Source organism: Triturus cristatus, chromosome 6, assembly GCF_964204655.1.
Source record: "Triturus cristatus chromosome 6, aTriCri1.1, whole genome shotgun sequence".
NCBI classification, from domain to species: domain Eukaryota; kingdom Metazoa; phylum Chordata; class Amphibia; order Caudata; family Salamandridae; genus Triturus; species Triturus cristatus.
In genome coordinates this window covers 1682536587-1682554554 of record NC_140589.1, presented here as the reverse complement: position 1 = coordinate 1682554554, position 17968 = coordinate 1682536587, and the positions used below count along the sequence as shown (strand labels likewise).

At 43.4% G+C, this 17968-nt stretch overlaps 1 protein-coding gene across 1 annotated transcript in view; it reads left to right on the top strand.

Annotated features, from left to right (window-relative positions):
- Positions 1–17968, top strand: part of PACC1 (proton activated chloride channel 1) — a 119894-nt gene that overhangs the window by 42307 nt on the left and 59619 nt on the right. Inside the window, exon 3 of the mRNA XM_085612863.1 lies at positions 13872–14081. Within this exon, the coding sequence (XP_085468989.1) occupies positions 13872–14081 (210 nt within the window). The remainder of the gene's footprint in view (positions 1–13871; positions 14082–17968) is intronic.

The window sequence follows — 17968 nt, the reverse complement described above, 5'->3', positions numbered from 1 at the left end:
GCAGGTATAACAAACAGTGCCTGGAGCGCAAACATTTGGTCTGATGGCATACGTAGAACTAATGCTATGTTTTTGGCAACATTCACCTTGAAACCCAAACCTTTATCAATGTTCTCTAGCTCGTGTATTACAGTGGGCAAGGATGGAGGTGGGTCATTGACCAGCATCAATGAATTGTCTGCAAAAATGGTTAATTTGAATGTGTCTACTCAAACCTTAACTCCCTTGATATTATCATTTGCTCTAATGCAATTTGCAAAAGTCAGCAATGAAAGTGCACACAAGAGTGGTTACCCTTGTCTCATCCTCTTTTAATTGCTATGTTAAAGGATGATATACCATTCATTCTAATGAGTGCCCTTAGAGATCAGTAATTGGCTATGAGCCAGGGCTGATATTGTGGGCCGAATCCCAAATGTTTAATCATACCGTTTAGGACTGTCCAGGGACCAGGTGTCCCTGTTGAACACTTTTTGTCATCTAAAGAGGAAATCATGGCATTCTTGCATGTGCGCTAAACAGTTTCATCTGAAGGTTTTTTTTGGATTATTTCCAAAATGCCATTCAACAATAAACCCTGATTGGTCTGGTTATGAGATCTGTTGGTTTCCATAAATCAGGCTTCAAAAGTACTGACATGCCTGCATCACATATGGAATCAGTCATTGTACCCAAGCCACAGATGGAGCTAAAAAGTCTTGCAAGGACAGGGACCAGAGATCCACAAAAGATTAAAACAAAATTAGGCTTCTAGACCCTTTGTATGGCTTTGTCATGCCCCATAGGTTGGTCAAACTACCAAGTCTGTTGTGCAACACCACATTTGCTTGATGAGGGAGAACATCCCCCTCTGTGACAGCATCCGCCACTGGATCAAAGTCATATAATTATTGCTTGAATTCCTGAAACACCCCTGCAGTAGCATTGCACCCGTCTACAGCTGCACCCTTCTTGTCATGCAGCTCTCAAACTGTTCCCCAGAACGTTTTTGTTGGCAATCTACCAGCTTTGTAGCCTGAAGTTTTATAAGTTTTGTTCGCTTCGCAATAGGACATGCTCCAATTTATCCCTATCCAATGCTTTCACCGGTGTGTGTAGTGTTAGTATCTTATGCCACGTCTTTGGCAACAATGTCCTTTTTGTTGTCTGATTCCAACAGTTCTAGTTGTTGTCCAGGAGTCAATCTTACCAGCGCCATATTTCTATTCCAGGGGGCTGCTGTCAATGTAAACACAGACCTCAGAGCCATTTTAGGCATGCCCCATACATTCAATAGGGTTGTACCATCTATATTCATCCAACCATAAAGTTAGTAATGGCCAGTTCTGCCTCTTGCATGAGCTTCCTGTCATGTAATAAATGGTTATGTAAGCGCCACTTGTTCCTCTCTGTGTCAAACCTAGGAAGGGAAAGGGAAATAGAGATGGGAGCATATTTTAACAAATTTTTCCATGTATCCACGAGTCCCACTGAAGTCAGCCAGCCCTTGAATGAATATGCAATCGCCCCAAACCTACCCGTTCTCTGGGTTGTGTAGTCCACAGAGCCACCATTGACTGTGTACAGATTGCCACCTGTCATCACTTCACCCCTCAATCATAAAGATGTCAGAGATGGCAACTTTATGTACAATTTATGATTTATGCTAGAGACGTATAGGGATGTTACTTGAAGTGCCTGGTGCCCCACTGATAGGATCACAGTTAGGGCTATACCTGCTTTGTCTAGGATCCCCTTCTCGACTTTCTCTCAGAAGCGATTTGCGCAGTATTGCTACCTCCACTTTCTTATGGGGCCCTGTGGAGAAGATCTGATGTGAAAACCGCTTAAAACCCATTTCCTTTTAATTAGGTGGGTCTCCTGAAGTAGACCAATGTCCCCTCCAGTTCTTTAATGAAGTCCAGGACTGTTAACCTCCTTCCTAGGCAACTTTTCTAAAGGTGAGGCAAACATTTTTCACTATAACTCATGCCACTTTCCATCAAGCAGTGTGTACCCAACTGGGATGGGTCACCCTCCTGGGGTATTGCAGATGACCTGTAAGACCTAGGTAGTTTGTGCCAGCATCCCTTAAGAGATCTCTCTACCCTTTAGCCCAATTATAACTCTTAACAACCAATCCAAGAAATGCAACAAGACACAAGCACTACTGTCCCCTCTCCAGCAGAGTATGGTAGAATACGGTAACCTTTCTGGAATAGCCCTCCATCTCACCTTTATGTACCATCTCCCACCATGTAGGCAAGTGTTCACCTCCCTCAAGTCAAAAGATAGCAGAAGGCAGCATCACTGCAGGTTTTATAGCCTTCCCTTGGTCGAGATCTTTGTTGTCTTCTTCCTCCCTTCCTGCAGCTATGATCTCTTTCACATGCTGAACCGCCTCTGCCCTTGCCCCTGCAATGTCTATAGGATATAACTGTCACTTGTTCCTTCCTCAACACCCCCTCTGCAGAGTGAGGTGCCTGTCCTTCGATGCCTGGGGTTTGCTCCCCATCACTTATTTTGAGACTCAAATCTTTAATGCCTTGTTAGGGAGTGCACAGCCTGCTGCTTTCTCTCTCACGCAAGGGGTGGAATGGGTAGCTTCACTGGTAGGTCCATCCACCCTCACTCTGAAAGTAAGTCTGTAACCACCAACACCAAAATCCTTTCTTCCTCTTATGCTAGAGGCTGCCAGGTAGCTACACGATTACAGCCTATGACTTACAAACCACATCTGCTGCTTGGATGTCCCTAAGGATATTGTTTCTCAGTATGTTGGGTGAAGTGTCTTTCTTTTGCACTGGCCTCTATGTGTAGTGCAGTGCAACTTGTGGGTCCTCTGATCTATTTCTAATAGAATGGAGGCAGATTCTCAAGTCTTCCCTAATTTTACTGAATTCTAATTTAATCTCAAACAGGAAGTGTTGCAGGTATTCTTGAGTGATATTTGTCATTGAAATATCACGGTCATATCTTCCTGGTGAGGGCTTGGTGGAGTCTGTCGATTTTCTCTCTTATGTCCTTTTTTGTGCTTTTGGCCACAATCGTATCCTTTACCCGCTGTTCCCTATGGCTTCTGTTAGCCATGATTCCTGCTCATCCTTTTCTACAGGAACTGGAAACTCAGTTTATTGAACTTCAGTCTTTGATGCCCATTGTCAGGACCAGTGGTTCGAAGTTGATCTGTGCGATTGTGCCATACAGGTGGCGAGGACCTTAATTTGTGGACTGACTGTAAACTGGGCCTATTCCCCTTTGTATTGCCAAACACTCCATGGCCCGACTGTGTCCTCTTCACCAGGTCTGGGTTTCCTGGTATACCAGAGGTGTCCAAATGACCAAACAATTGCTCTAAATGATTCCTCTCTTGACCCTGCTTGGGCCTGCGAAGCTCCATGCCTCCAGTGAACTACACTGGTGGCTTAGCTGAGTTCTGTGTTCACTGTAGGGAGCAAAGAGCCGCTAGTTATTTGTGGCTGCAATCACTTCTGGTCATACAGTTTTTAGAGAGGGAGGACCTTTGTTCCACTGGCATGTACTGCAGTAGATCCGCTGGTGGTTTTCAGTTGTTTGATTTAGTGAATACGCACAGGCATGTGTTATCCCTAAAGGAACTCCTGTTCAGAGTGTGGGCTGTCTGTATTTACAGGTCTGCGTTGTACAGGTTTGTTGACTGAGTCTCTCTGATCAGTGCTTCTTTCCTCTGCTGGACTGCATTGCTTTCCTCCGTAGGAGGTAGAACCTGCGCAACACTTGTAACTCTGAAGCACGAGTAACGGCCAACATGCAGGGGGCGGTGACATTTGACGAGAGAGTACTGCTGTCCAGTCACTCTCTCTTAGTCCAAAACATCTTATTGCCGTTGAGATGTTTCTTGGGACCCATAGTATCAGTTGTGATGGATTTGATTGTATCTTCCATGCAAACAATGGCGTAAGACTGTAGGGTGCTCTGGATGCGGAACACAGAAAAACACACAACAACAACCTACCCGTGATACTCTCCTATCCCTATATTTCACCGTTTAGTACATTTAACTCATTTCACTAGTGTTGCCATTCTCATATAATAACACTGTAGACCGTGATGGTGATTGAAGGGTTGCTCTTGATGTGTTCCCTGTTGACTTTTTGCATTCAAATGTTGGTTTACAGAATTACAGAGCAAGGGGTCCTACTGATTGGTAAATTGTCTGGTTTAGTCCATTCAATCATTTTGATAGTAGCAGAAACTATCACATGTAGGAAACCTGTTATTTTAGGGTGAGTTACTGCCCACCTCAAAAGCTTGATCACAATCCTCGTGAGGGTGAAATCTCAAAGTCACCAGATTAACCTGAGCTCTACCCCCTGGTAGCTATGGCACAGATCAGACAGGCTTAACTTAGGGCAATGTGTAATGTATTTTTGCAGTATCAAAACAGTAATAAAGTCAAAATGCACACAAACAATATCCCAAACTGAGTTAGAAACATAGAGTAAGATTTCATGAGCAAAATGACACCATAATGACAGAAACCCAATAAGGGGAACCACAGTAATTAATTTTTTTAAGTTTTAAGTAGGAATAACACCAATAAGCACAAAGTGTCAGTGGTTGCGGAAGTCCAGGACCTAGGTGTAGTTTGATGCAGACCGTGATGAAGTGCGGGGAGGATACTAACCCAGGTTAGTCCTGGTCAAAAATGTTAACTTCTGACTTAGTCTATTAAGTCACAATCCACCGCAGAAGTACACTTCTAAACCCCTCCAAACCTTATGGGAGGCACTTAGATACTCTCAGGGTGTCAAGCAGAGGTCAACACCAGAGTCAAGTCCAGGTCCAGCTGCCACCTGTCAGCTGAGCAGTTTCAGGAAAGGCTTCTTGCAGTTTGTTGCATCCCTTTAGTTTAAACAGGAGATCAGCTTTATAACCATTGGAATACAGTTCTATGTCTTGGGTACACAAGGGAGCAAATCCAGTCCTTTAGGGCTCCTCTTGGGTCACAGGCAATAGGTCCAGTCCTCTTCTGCTCTTATTTAGGTCCAGGAGTGTGCTGCAGTGGGTGCTTGGAGATGCCACATTTATACCTGGCACAATCTAGTGGGTGGAAATGACGTCTGGGCAGGTCCTAACCAATGGATTTCAAAACCCTTGCGACAAAGCCTAACTATTTTAGGCATTTTGAAGATGGCAAAAGTCTTCAGCCCCACTAAACGTGTGCTCCGATGGCTAAGGGTGTTTGTGGGGAGTGTACTATGGTAATCCTAGTGCCCTAATATATCTAATACCAAACTCCAGGTTGAAGTAGGCACTGTACCCCCAATAAACCCAGAGACAAAAGCATGGTTTTCCAGCAACCAGATAGTGGATACACAAGAATTGTCTTGGCATCCTGTTCTGTGCCTTTTAAGTGTGTTCCATTATTAGATGTAAACACAGCAGACCTGTTAAGCCTGTATTTGACACTAATGCCAAAAAGGATGCTCACAGCTCCCACCCTGCATTGTCTCTGATTCAGAGTCAATTCTGCCCATTCAGGTCAGCCTGTTTGCTTCTGGGAGGCATTTCACACCTTTATTGTACACCTCTTCAAATGTTAATCAGTGGCTGGGAGAGGTTTGCAAACAAATGCAAATTAGCCTCCAGGAACTTCACGCAGGGTTAAGGTAACTTTCTAAAACTTAGTTTTCTTTAATACTTTTTAATAACTGTTAAAATATGTGTTTAATTATGTTTCTATCTATTCTCATTCCTGAGTTGCAGTACTAGGATTTTAATCTATATTATATGGTTTTGTCCATTGGCCAGCTAGGCTTGCAGCAGTGAAAATAGCTTTTCGGTGCTAGTCAGAGTAAGAACATGTTAACATTAAATTTCTACATGTCCTGCTTTTAAATACCATACCCCTTGCCTTGGGGGCACAAGAGGTGACTTATTAATATTTAAAAGGGAGACTTTGACCTGTCAAAAGTGTTTATTTTATAGGTATGGTTGAGTGATTTGCACTGCTACTGTCTGGCTACAATGGCAGACCAGAGGCCATGTTTTACACTGTCATTGTAGTGGAGGGTACAATAGATTCTGCAGTCCACTACTGGCATTTAACTAACAGGCCCTCCGTATACTTTGTACCATATACTAGGATCTTATAGTTAAGTTAAATAGGCCAGTTAAGAGAATACCAATTTCATCATGTTGAAAGGCGTAGCACTGGCAGTTTGCCACTGGTTAGCAGGGGTAAAAGCACAGAGTTCTAAAAACAGAAAAACTATACGGATCAGCAAGACAAGAAATATATGGGGTGACCACGCAGAAAAGGCGGATTTCCTAAATAGGCCGCCCCCAACCAAGCTGTAGTGTAGGCTAATCAATTCTTTGATGGATTTCCCTGCACAGGAGATAAAACGTGGACAATTTGCTGCCTCTTGACTGGCACTTGTCTGTTCTGTGCCCCCCAAAGCAGATTGTACCCCTCTATCAATACTTTACCTAGCTTCTAACCCTGTCATGGGGATCCCTTCTCCTCACCTGCACATTCCACCTGGGAGGCAACGAAACACAGCTGACTCACTGATGCCTACCAGTAGGCGGATAGAACCACCATGGTTAACAAAGGTATGCAGCCCATTCTGGCCCAGAGGTCAGATATCTGCTCCCAACCCAGGGCACGTTCTGCTACGGCAGGGAAGGATTGTAAGTATCATATTGGGTAATGTGTGCCCCAGATTAGTGAGTGCCAGGTGCGCGGAAAATGTCCTCTTCTCCCGTTGCAAACTAGTCGAGTGTATACGTGCACCATCTTACCTGCCACTCCTTCTGGGTGTTTCCATAGCCCTGGCAGCCTTTAACCACCCCAGTAGAGTGAGTGTAGTTCATGAATGCACCATGTTAGATCTGACACTCTTAGTAGTTCCCCAACCTTTTGCCTTCACCCCTCCTGTTTTGCTAAATTTGATTTTGTTAGCTTTAGGACTGTGTGCCCTTTACCACTGCAAACTAGTGTTTAGAAGATTTTGCTCTCTCCTGTAAACATGGCAAAATTGGCTTACACTCAATTGTCAAATATAATTTACTTGAAAGTCCCTAGTAAAATGGTACTCCATGTTCCCAAGGCCTGTAAATTAAATGTTACTTGTGGGCCTACAGCACATCTTGTCCCACCACCTCAAGTAGCTATTTAAAAACATATCTCAGGCCTACCATTGAAACCTGTGTGTGCAGTTTTAAACTGCCATTTCGACCTGGCAAAAATCTACCTTTTTCTGTGTCTAAACCTTCCTTTTTAATACATATTAAGTCACTCCTAAGGTAGGCCCAAAAACGTATTTTTGTTAGCATTTAACATAATGGTAGGTAGGCAGATAAAATCACAACATCATTCCATTCTCCATTTGTATTACAATTCATCGCACTGACAGTGGACCCAGGTCCAACAAACTGTCTATTACCCATCAGATCATCAACAGCTATTAGTGAGGGTCCATGATGAGCACAATGCATATGGGGATAATTGGCCTTCGTGTCTATAGCTGTAGCATAAGAAGTCATTGCGTCGTAGTGTATTATCAAATCTTCATGTATCTTTAATTATAAGAAGGTCTAACCCGGCTCGCATAGGAGTTCCAGAGGGGAGGACTCCTGTATAACACCTTTCAAACTCATCTATCAGCAAACAAATGCAGTTTTGCATTAAACATACCAGGATCTAAGAAAACAAACCAGGGTGTATATAGCACTAGGTGGGTGAGTGGGGGTCCCAGGGGTCAGTCCAAACAACCATCAATCATTTGTCCCATTCATCCAAATCATGGCAGCGTGCTTGAGGGAGGTTCCGAAGGGCATCCTCCATCCACATCCCACACTTCTGCAGGGGCTCACCGGGTCAGCTCTCCAATCCTCACTTTTCCTACTGTCCCTAATTATCCCTTATTAAGGGCTGTCCCTCTAGTCAGACTCCTCTGCCACAGGCGCATATCCCTCGCCCATCTGGGAGACGTCTCGGCTACCCTCCACCACATCACTCTCCCAGTCCATGTGTTCCCAGACATCCAAGACCTCTTTCCATTGCTCCGCAATGGGGCGCAGTCGCAGTCCCTTTGCCTCTCCCATTTGCCCCAGCCCATTGAGTCACATCATGTTTTCAGGCCCCCAACCCTGGTCCGACAGCAAACTTCCTTTCCATAGCTATCCTCCTCCTGGCGAGGACCAGAGCGAGGTCAATAACCTTCTGATTGGGTGGGGGAAATGCCTCAGCAGCCAAACCCCAACAGTGGGTACCACCAATACCTCATCCCAGAACTGATGCAGGCCTGGGCACGCCTATGTCATGTGCACAAAGTCTGCATCGTCACAATGACACCTCGGACAACCACGGGCCTCACCTCCATAAGCAATTCGGAGTCTATGGGGTGTCATGTAGGTCATATGCAAGTAATTAAACTGCGTGTATATCAGGCTCGTGTTACGCGAGACCGTCTTAGGGTATGCTAGAACCCTATTCCATTCTGAGTCCGAGAGCTCCCTGTCCAGTATCGTCTCCCACCGCTAACGCAGTTTTACAATAGGGTTACAAGTCACCTCAGATAGTGAGTTGTAGAGCCATTTACCTGATGGTTCGCCGTTCCCAATGTCAGAAAGGAATGTAACACCGGTTGTGTTTTGGGCTCCTCACTACCTCTACCCCACAATCCCTTAAACGTACCGGTCAGGGCCTCGTATCGGAGGAATTGGCCTGGTGGGAGGCCAGAGTCCTCTACAGAATCCTCGTAGCGGGTAGGAATATTCTGTTGGTAGCAATCCCTAACCATGTCCAACCCCGCCCCAGTCCAAGCCGTCTGCTGCTCAGCTGCAGATATTGTCAATGGGTCCCCATGTGGTAATCCAAACAAGGACACTATGTCAAATAAAGAAGACCCCCTTGGGTATCTTAGATAGCATGCATCCACTCATCCACATTCATTCACAAGAGTCAGTTATTAGCACCAATAGGAGTCCAAAAATAGGTAGTGTATGTAGAATAATCAGTATATTTATTTATAATCATTAAAATCGTTAAAAAACATTAAAAACTTGATCACAAAAAATCAATAAGGGAGGCAAAAAAACTGAAAGGGAAGTACACAAGCAGCCAAATCTTGTAATGTAAACCTATCAGGCACTTGGGGAAACAACAATCAAAAACTGACAAGATCAAGGGTACATATTTCATCAATGTGTCACGTTTTTCTTGTATGATTATATCCCAAGGTATTAATCTTTGTGCCTCAGTGGACCTAGTTCTTTATCGGTGTCCAAAAGCGTTGTGTGGATCCTTCCCATACAGTCTGTACAACAAAGCGACGCGTTTCGGTGGTGTCTAGTAATTCCCCACCTTCTTCAGGCTAGCACAAATGCTTGTAACACAACTCCCTCAACAGATAAATTCTGGAAGATTAAAAAGATATATATAAAAAAACATGTACTTTATGTCTATATATACATACACATTTATCAAGTAGATTGTTTAACATGGTAATGACAATTCTTGATTGGATTTACATGTTTATATGTCGGGGCAACATACAACCTAACTTAAATGTAGAGACCTCGTCATTGAAACCAATGATTGTCAAAACCCAACTCTCGTCCTCCATTGTGGTGTCATACCTAGCACTCTGCAACATTCATCCAATTCCATAGTTCCACTAAATTCATTCATACAAATCTCATACATCACAAGTTTTAGAGAGAAGTACCCACCTAATAAGGGATGTACTCGTGAGTTAAGATTGTCACTACTTCATTAGTGACATCTATCAGCCGCCGAGTCTATTGTGGCATTCAGTTCTCAATAGAAAAGGGGGGGTAATCTCCTCCCTAAGGAAATATATAATAAATGTGCATTAGAGATATTTATTTATGTGATTTTATCTATCGGGACCCAACTGGTCCTAATTTAATTCAATACCTTGTATATTCTTTTGAAATGGCACCAGTATTATGTACAGGATAAAATTGTCAAGGCGTGCCGTCCGCCGTGAATTTTCTGGCAGACCAAGAGAAAAAAGGCAAAGAACCCTAATTAATTATCTGTATTTGATTACGTTAAGATAAAATTGAATAGAATAGAAATAGAACCACCCCTCTAATAAAAATGAGGGAAGTACCTTATATGTTGTTTTCAGGATGTGAGGCCCACAGAGGCTATGGGGCTCCTTAAATGCCCAGCTGTCGTCTGGAGGAACACCGCATCTAATTGTTTATCTTCTAGCAGTGCTGGTTATCTACAGGGAAACGGGACGTACCCAATCGGTTACCGTGCTAGATATATGATTAAAACCCGCTTTAAATGTTTTTATAATGTAACGACCAATCCATTAGTGTACGCGTTCACCTCCGTTCCTGTTTCTAAATTCCAAACAGGAACGGAGGTGAACGCGTACACTAATGGATTGGTCGTTACATTATAAAAACATTTAATGAACTTTTTTATGATACCTCCCTGGTCAACAGTGAGCTCTAATAAGAATGCAGTTCTGTATTTAAAACAGAGCTCCTGGGCATACCATTCAAAGAAGTAGGCTAAGTTGACTGTCCATTTTTTCCCATGCACAGTCCATAGAGGCCCACATCAGGTATGCCACTTTCAGCTGGCCCTGGATTGTTATGCAGCAATACTTTGTGTGCTGGTATCTTCCAGCTAATACTTACTATGGTCAAAGCAAAACTACAGGTTTCAGAACACATGCTTTTGACAGCAGATATCAATCGTGACAGAAAGCCACTTGGTAGCTTCTGTCCCATAATTATCAATATTTTTATTAGGGAGTGAAGATCCAAGTCACTTCCAGATGCTAAATGAATTCTATCTGCTATTTATTTGTGTATATCCTGTCATTTTAAATGCAAACCAGTTAGGAATTTGTTAGCCTGCTAGTTCAAATGCACAACACAATGCGTCTGCATTTTCGTAAACTGGGAAGGTATTTTGCTTTTTGCATTGTGTATATTTATAAACTTGTTGCACCTAAGTGCTAAACTCCCGCTACACTTTTCTGTCTGTGTAATTGCAGAATGCGTAATTTGTCTATAGATAATCATTACTCATTTTATATATAGGGCTTCATATGGTACATCTGCCATTTTACACACTGTACACAGCTGGTGGTATTGTTACCCAATTTGATGGGACTCACTATGCCGACCATGGAGGGACCTTGCAGAACCCAGTAGCATGTGTTGAACTCACAAAGGCATCTTGCTGGCTAATACAAAGATAGGGACGCTCCAGTAAGCTGCCAAAGTTGTATACCAAAATGTCTGTAGCATACTTTCAGCTCAAGGGAAGACTTTTATGAGGTTCTGCTGAGCCTTTCTTTGTTCTCAGTTGTTTTCATTACCAGAGATGTGTCAGCAGGTGTACATGCACACATGTCCCATGTCCTCAAATTAGCATGGCAGAGTTATGAACATCTCATATTCCTCGGGCAATGATGCTTATGTGCCCTCAATAACAAAGACTGCTGTGCTGCTCAGTCATGTGGTTGTGTCCTTTACTTTTAGAACAAATAGAATCTTAAAGTTACTAGACTTGTGTGTCTGGTAACATTCTTGAGGACAAGGTCAGCAACAAGACATAATATATAGTCTTCCTCTTTAGGTGATGGGCCCTTCTGTTGTGTTGAAGCAACTTTCATGTTAACTAAGCATCTGCTACAACTCCAAATACATATTTACTTTTATTGTTAACATTGCCTCAGTCTGTTCATAACACAGGCATCTCTGATAGATAGTTAGCCATATTGTTCTTGCCCATTAGTATATATAGGTACAATACTAAAGTTATGTTTATATAAAGTAGCAACAATATTAGTAACCATGGTCAAGCCCTGCCAGTGCCTGTGCCCTCCAACAAAAGCACTAAAGGTTTACGTGACATGACCTTTTCACAGATGATCTGTCACAAAGAAACTTTTTAAAAAGCTCAACTACTTTTATTCGTGATCCAGACCTTGCCATGCACGGTGCCAAGTATCTCCCTTAAGACATTTCCGAGATTTTTTGTAAATTTTATACAGGCTGGTTCGGTGATCATGCGCCTCGAAAGCTATTTTGGAGATCGACTACAGGTAGGGTGTGTTGGGTGGGGCGGGGGCAATCTATTTCCGAGGAGCTATTCAATATTCTCAGGCTGATCAATTGCGCTGTTTTGTGGAGAAGATGAGAGAAGAGTCAGAAAAGCAGGGGGGCTTCCTCAATCATGTAGTAGCGGACTTGCCTATTTGGAAGAACTTCTGGTTGGAGAAAGGCCATTGTGGGATAGGCATATACTGATCTCTTACCACTAGAGTGACTATTGCAGTATGGGCTCCAGTGTTGGGTAATGAGGAACTATCCACATTCTCATCTCCGTTGTTCTTGATACTTGGAAACCCTAGTTGCTCGCCGCGGCTTGCTGTCAAATGCTTCAAGCTGTGGAAAATTAAGGGCTTGGTTGATGTAAAGGAATTGTTTGATGATAATGGCCTTAGATCTTTTAAGACACAGAACGCAGTCTACTGCATCTTTGAAACGGAGCATTTTTAGTATTATCAGATCAGAAATTGGTTGCTGCAGTCATCGATTAAGCTGCTAGTTTCTTGGCATCTCATGCAGTCCGATAAATGGATGTGCTCTAAGACCGAGGATTAATGGCTCATTTCAGAGCTTTATGAAATGTTAGCGAAGCCACCAAAAGGCACACAGTCACCTAGTCATAGGTACTGGGAAGCAGATCTGGTTAAAGTGGTCTCAGACATAGAATGGAATGGCATATTTGCCCAGACTTGCACCACTGCCATATACACGCCAGGGAGAGAAGTCCCATATGAGCGACTTACACTTTTCTCACCAGTTTGCAAGCCATAAATTGTAAGCTACTGATGAAGAATCCTAGGATGTGAATTGAGAACCCTAACACACACATAGGTGCCTGGGTTTATATCCACAGCACATTGTCCTTTGTTAAGACAATTGTTATAGAAAATGAAATGAGGAAAAATTATGACCGAATAAGAGCAAGAACATTACACCGTCTTTTGTCACTTTATATATTTGTGATTTGCATGGACCATGATCAACTGATTCGTAGACCCAAATTATGAACGGGCCATTAAGTTGCAATCTCAGGGGATCCCATTCCATGATTTGCCGTCAGGACATCATCCATGCATACTTCTCCCTCGTTTGTTTGACCTGACGCAAAAACGCCCAGTAAAGACATTCAAAATCCAGTAGGAAAGCGACAAATGCATGCAATGCCTCCTTTTCACATGGAAAACTCAGAAACAGAGGTATTTATATGCTCCATATAAATACAACACCGCAGGATATTGATAGTAATTGTGTGTTTCCAAATAACTCGCCTCCATCCGGCCACTTGGTCATCAGGAGATTCGTGTCCTTGATACAGAACACTAACCTCCCATGGTCACAATCTTGTGTATCATCCATGCATCTTATTATGATTAGCCTTAATCTGGAATGATTGCACATTTTGCACAGTGACTTATTTTGCGTATATAAAATATTCCTTGTTCATGGCTTGACACACCGTGCTGTTAGATGTTATTGTAGATCCACTTTTGCATTTATTTTTTCTTTCTCTTTTCTAATCCTTCTTTATTAATTGTAGCACATTACTGCACATAACCACTCAGTTCCTTGATCTGTGCGAGCATTCGCTCCACACTCTCAATCTTCATTTGTGCTAATTCACCATTAAAGAGTAAAATTTATGCAAGAATGTTGTTGTGTGGAATAAAATCTCAGTGTACAAATATGCACTGAGGCATGTTAGTAAAGCTCCATAAAACCGTTTTACTTTACAAAAGCCTAAGCCTTCATTTTTGTCCATTCTTTTTCTTTGGATTTTCCCTTTTTCCTTCTAGAATCCGAATCAGGAAGGAACAGCCCGTCAATCCGTTTCAGCCGGACCTGCCTCAAGAACGTGTTTTCGGTGATTCTGATCTTTATTTACCTGATGCTGATGGGCGTCGCAGTTTTCCTCGTGTACCAAACCATTGCAGACTTCAAGGATAAACTCAAGCACCCAGTGATGTCTGTTTCCTACAAGGAGGTGCTGATGTATGATGCTCCCGGTAGGTCTGCTATTACGATTCCGGACCCAAAGAACATACCTTGAAAGCACCATGTACGTCAGTTAGGTGGTATTCCAAGTCTTACTGTTACCTGTACAGCAGATTTGATATCTTTATTCCTACAGCCTTCCACTAATTACCAGAGAAAAGAATTTCTCTCCCTGATAACCTGTTTATATGAATCTCTGGCCAGCCTTACACTGCATTTGTTTCTCCTTTTTTAAATGGGAATAAGCTTGAGTGCACCTGGAATCGAACCAGCCATTCTGATGCCCTTTACTGCTTATGCGTCTGATTAGAGGGTCTCTAACAATGTTGGATATAACCTGAAATGAGGCTAAAATATTTTCTGGAGTAGCTGTTTCCCTCAAACATGTCTCAATAGCTAAATTGCATTTACCCACCACTGTTTTAACCAATATTGCTTGATCCACCATAGTCCAACGAAGGGAATACCCCTTGGTGCTCCCTATATCTATGTTTTCTAGCAGTTGGCTATTTTTTTTTTTATCTTAGGGCTGTGTTGGACGGTGGTAGGATCGCAAGGCATAGAGGGAAGTGATCACTAAGGGAATTGTCAGAGACGTAAAAGAAATAGAACCTTTCTGCGTGGCTATTAGATACTAGGACATAGTCAATAGTAGAGCAAATACCTCTGCCATTAAATGTCCAGGGCATGGGGGCGGGAACAGTGCCAAATTCATTTGCATAACCCAGGTCGAGGGAGAAAATAAGCTCGTTAAGTTGTTCCCCCAGGACTGAGTGTCAGAAATGGGACACACATGCCCCATCATCATTTGAAGCTTCACATATTTTATCCCTGGCATTCGCACATAATGCTCAGTTAAAATCCCCGACAAGTATAATCATTATGTCTTCCACCTGCCTACTACCAATATTTTTCAGGAATTTCAGCAGATTTGAAATAACGACTCTCACTTTATCAGGGGGGATATTATTGTAAAAATTAGTGACCACTATAGAGTGCGTCGAATCAAAAACCAATTTAACTAGTTGGTAATAGTTGTCATTAGCAAGCATTATTATGTCTTTGGTATTTATATTGGTTGATATATATGTGCAGAGGCCTCCCTTAGCCTTGCCGCTCAAACTATCAACTGCTGCAGTGTGGTATGTCCTATAACCATTCAGATGGACCGCCTCCTTTGTCCAAGTTTCCTGTAAGCACAGGATCTCAAAGTGACTAATAAATTCTTCCCAAAGATGGTTATTTATCTTTGAGGAGATGCCAGCAATGTTCCAAGAGAGAACATTGCAGAGGGCTGGTATACCACTCATGGGACGATTAGCTATAACTGTCCCAAATGGGTCCTCGATTATATCACAGGAAGGTGAAGGAGCTTTTGAGGTACCCAAGGGTTCGGACAAGTTTTTTACCTCCATATCTGTCGGTCTTTGGACCTTATTGCTGTCACATCTCCCAGTAGGAATAGGGAAGGAGTTGGCTTTCCCCACCGTAGGGGAACCAGACTATCCCCCGACACCAAACCCAGATGCTACAGGATTAGGGAGCGCCGGGTTCCCCGTGCCAAGTCAGACAATATCTTCCAGTGAGTTCAAGGCATCAAAACGGTTATTCACTGGAACCGAGAATCTAAACTCCTCGAGTCCCCTAAAATTGCCTCCCCCATGCATATGGCCTTGGGGCTTTGGGAAGGTCCATGGTTTATAAAAATAGCCCAATGGTAAAATGTGTATATCGTTGGAGTTGTAAGGCCCGTTGTTGCCCCTCTCTAGGATAGTCTGCACCAAGAGGGGCGAGCTGAAGGTTAACACAACACAATCACCTCGAAATGACTTAACTGAAGGATCAACCCACCCTATTCTTCGGGCCGTATTAAATTCGGAAAAGAGAGAATTATCTAGGCCAGTCTTTAAGCTTAAAAAATTAAGTGACTTATTCCTTAAGGCCGCCCAATGTTCAAAAGCACTATGAGATAAAAGAGGGACGTTTGCCAAAACCACTGTATATGGAGTGGCTTCTGGGGGCAGGTTCAAATTACGCGATGGACGCTGGGAAATTTCTAGTTGGTCTCCGAAATTTGGACCTTTCTCTTTCTCCCTGTTCCCACCATGCGTCCTAACAGTCAATGCTCCTCGTATTGTGCTGGAAGAGCTATTAGGGAGTACCATGGGGATCCTTCTTTAGGGGGGGAAGCAACCTAGTGCAGGCTGATGTATTGGCTGCACTTAGTACCTTATTGCTAATGAGACTACCGATCTGTGTTTGTCCATTTAAGGTACAGCTAGATAAATTGTCACCCCCCGTTTCTGCCTCCCTGATGTTTGAAGGACAGGGGATTGGCTTGGAGCTATCGGGTGGGGCAACTGGATGTTTATTGCTAAAGAGTTCCTCCATACTAGTTAGCCTGGCTTCCACAGTAGTTAATTTTAACATAATGGGTTCCAACAGGGTTGACATCATGGTTTCTAGTCTGCCCCAGAAGTTCCCGTCATGTATGCGATCGACAGGTTTGTCTGTCTCAGTGGGGTTAGTAGCAGTCGATTGGCCCTCACCAAGATCTCTAGCTTTAGCAAGTGTTTTGGCTGTCTTTCCGTTTAATCTGCCCAGGTTTGCTCAATTTCCGGGGATTCCAGCTCGTCTTTTTTTAAGTTAAAGGTTTTGCAGTGTGGTCAATACCAGGCTTGGCTTTTTGCCCTCTTGTAGTGACAGTGACCCTGGGAGGACTAAACTCTGACTCAGAGGATAACGAGGACACAATATCCACAAGTTGATCTACTGTGGCATGTGATGTTCTATCAGACCGGGAGGAAGATGCCTCGTTGCTGTTCACCGCACTCGGTTCAGTACTGGAGTCATAGAAAGTCTACTATGTTCGGGTAAAGGCTCCAGGGACAACCTCCGCTCAGTGAGTTTAATTTCATTTATGAGCGCTGATTCGGCCCTCTGCAGGAAAGCGTCTAGAGTGCCTACTACCCCCTGGCCTTTGTTTAATCTTCGCTTGCTCATTTTCACAGTGCCCCTCAGCAAGTAGTACTATAAGACCAGCACGACCTAACAAATCCCAAAAATAGGAAACCACAAAAATCGTCCTTAAGCGCAGCAGCTTAGAGGGGTGGCCCAGCCCAGCCTCTTACTGTCTGACGGGCTCGGACGGGACCGTCCTTAGTCCGGACTTCGCGTGGGTTGCGTCCCGTGCCACGGTGGGAGAGGCAGCGCTTTATGCGCGATCACCACGCCTCCCTCTCATTCTCGGCAGCTGTAGTGGCAAAGTTGCACCCTGGGAGTTGCAGTCCACTCCCAGGGTGATGGCGGTGAGTCTGGGGTAAGTGTCGCGCAACCCCGGGGTCCTCGTCCCACCTGGGATTCCTCCTCAGACGGCTATCAGCAGCAAAGCGTTCATGCACAGATCAACAGTCTACAGGTCAATAAACAAATGGAAAAGTCTCCCGTGCCGCAGGTTGAGAGGCAGCGCTTTATGCGCGATCACCAGGGACATTTTAAGGATTTTGGGGGCCCTGGGCCAAATGTATTTTGGGGGCCCGTTTGGAACCGTTTTGAATTTATGATCCAAATTTAGCTTGCCCTCTTTGGCCAGGTCACTGACAGTGCACAGGCACACACATCCAAATTCTAAATGGGTTTACATTTAATATTCAGGGATAGTGATGTGTGTTTTCAATATTGTAACACAGCAGCAGCTCACTAATATTACTGCAAATAATCTCTGTGATACCCTCCCATTTCTCATATGTGAGGTCCTGTTTGGATCTTAAATAATCTTTTTTATGGATAATGCATGAAACAAACACATTTCTCAGCAAAATGTTTGCAATAGACACTCCCACATCACCCACATTCAAAATAAATGAAAAGAAAACGACATTTAAAACAATGTGTTTAA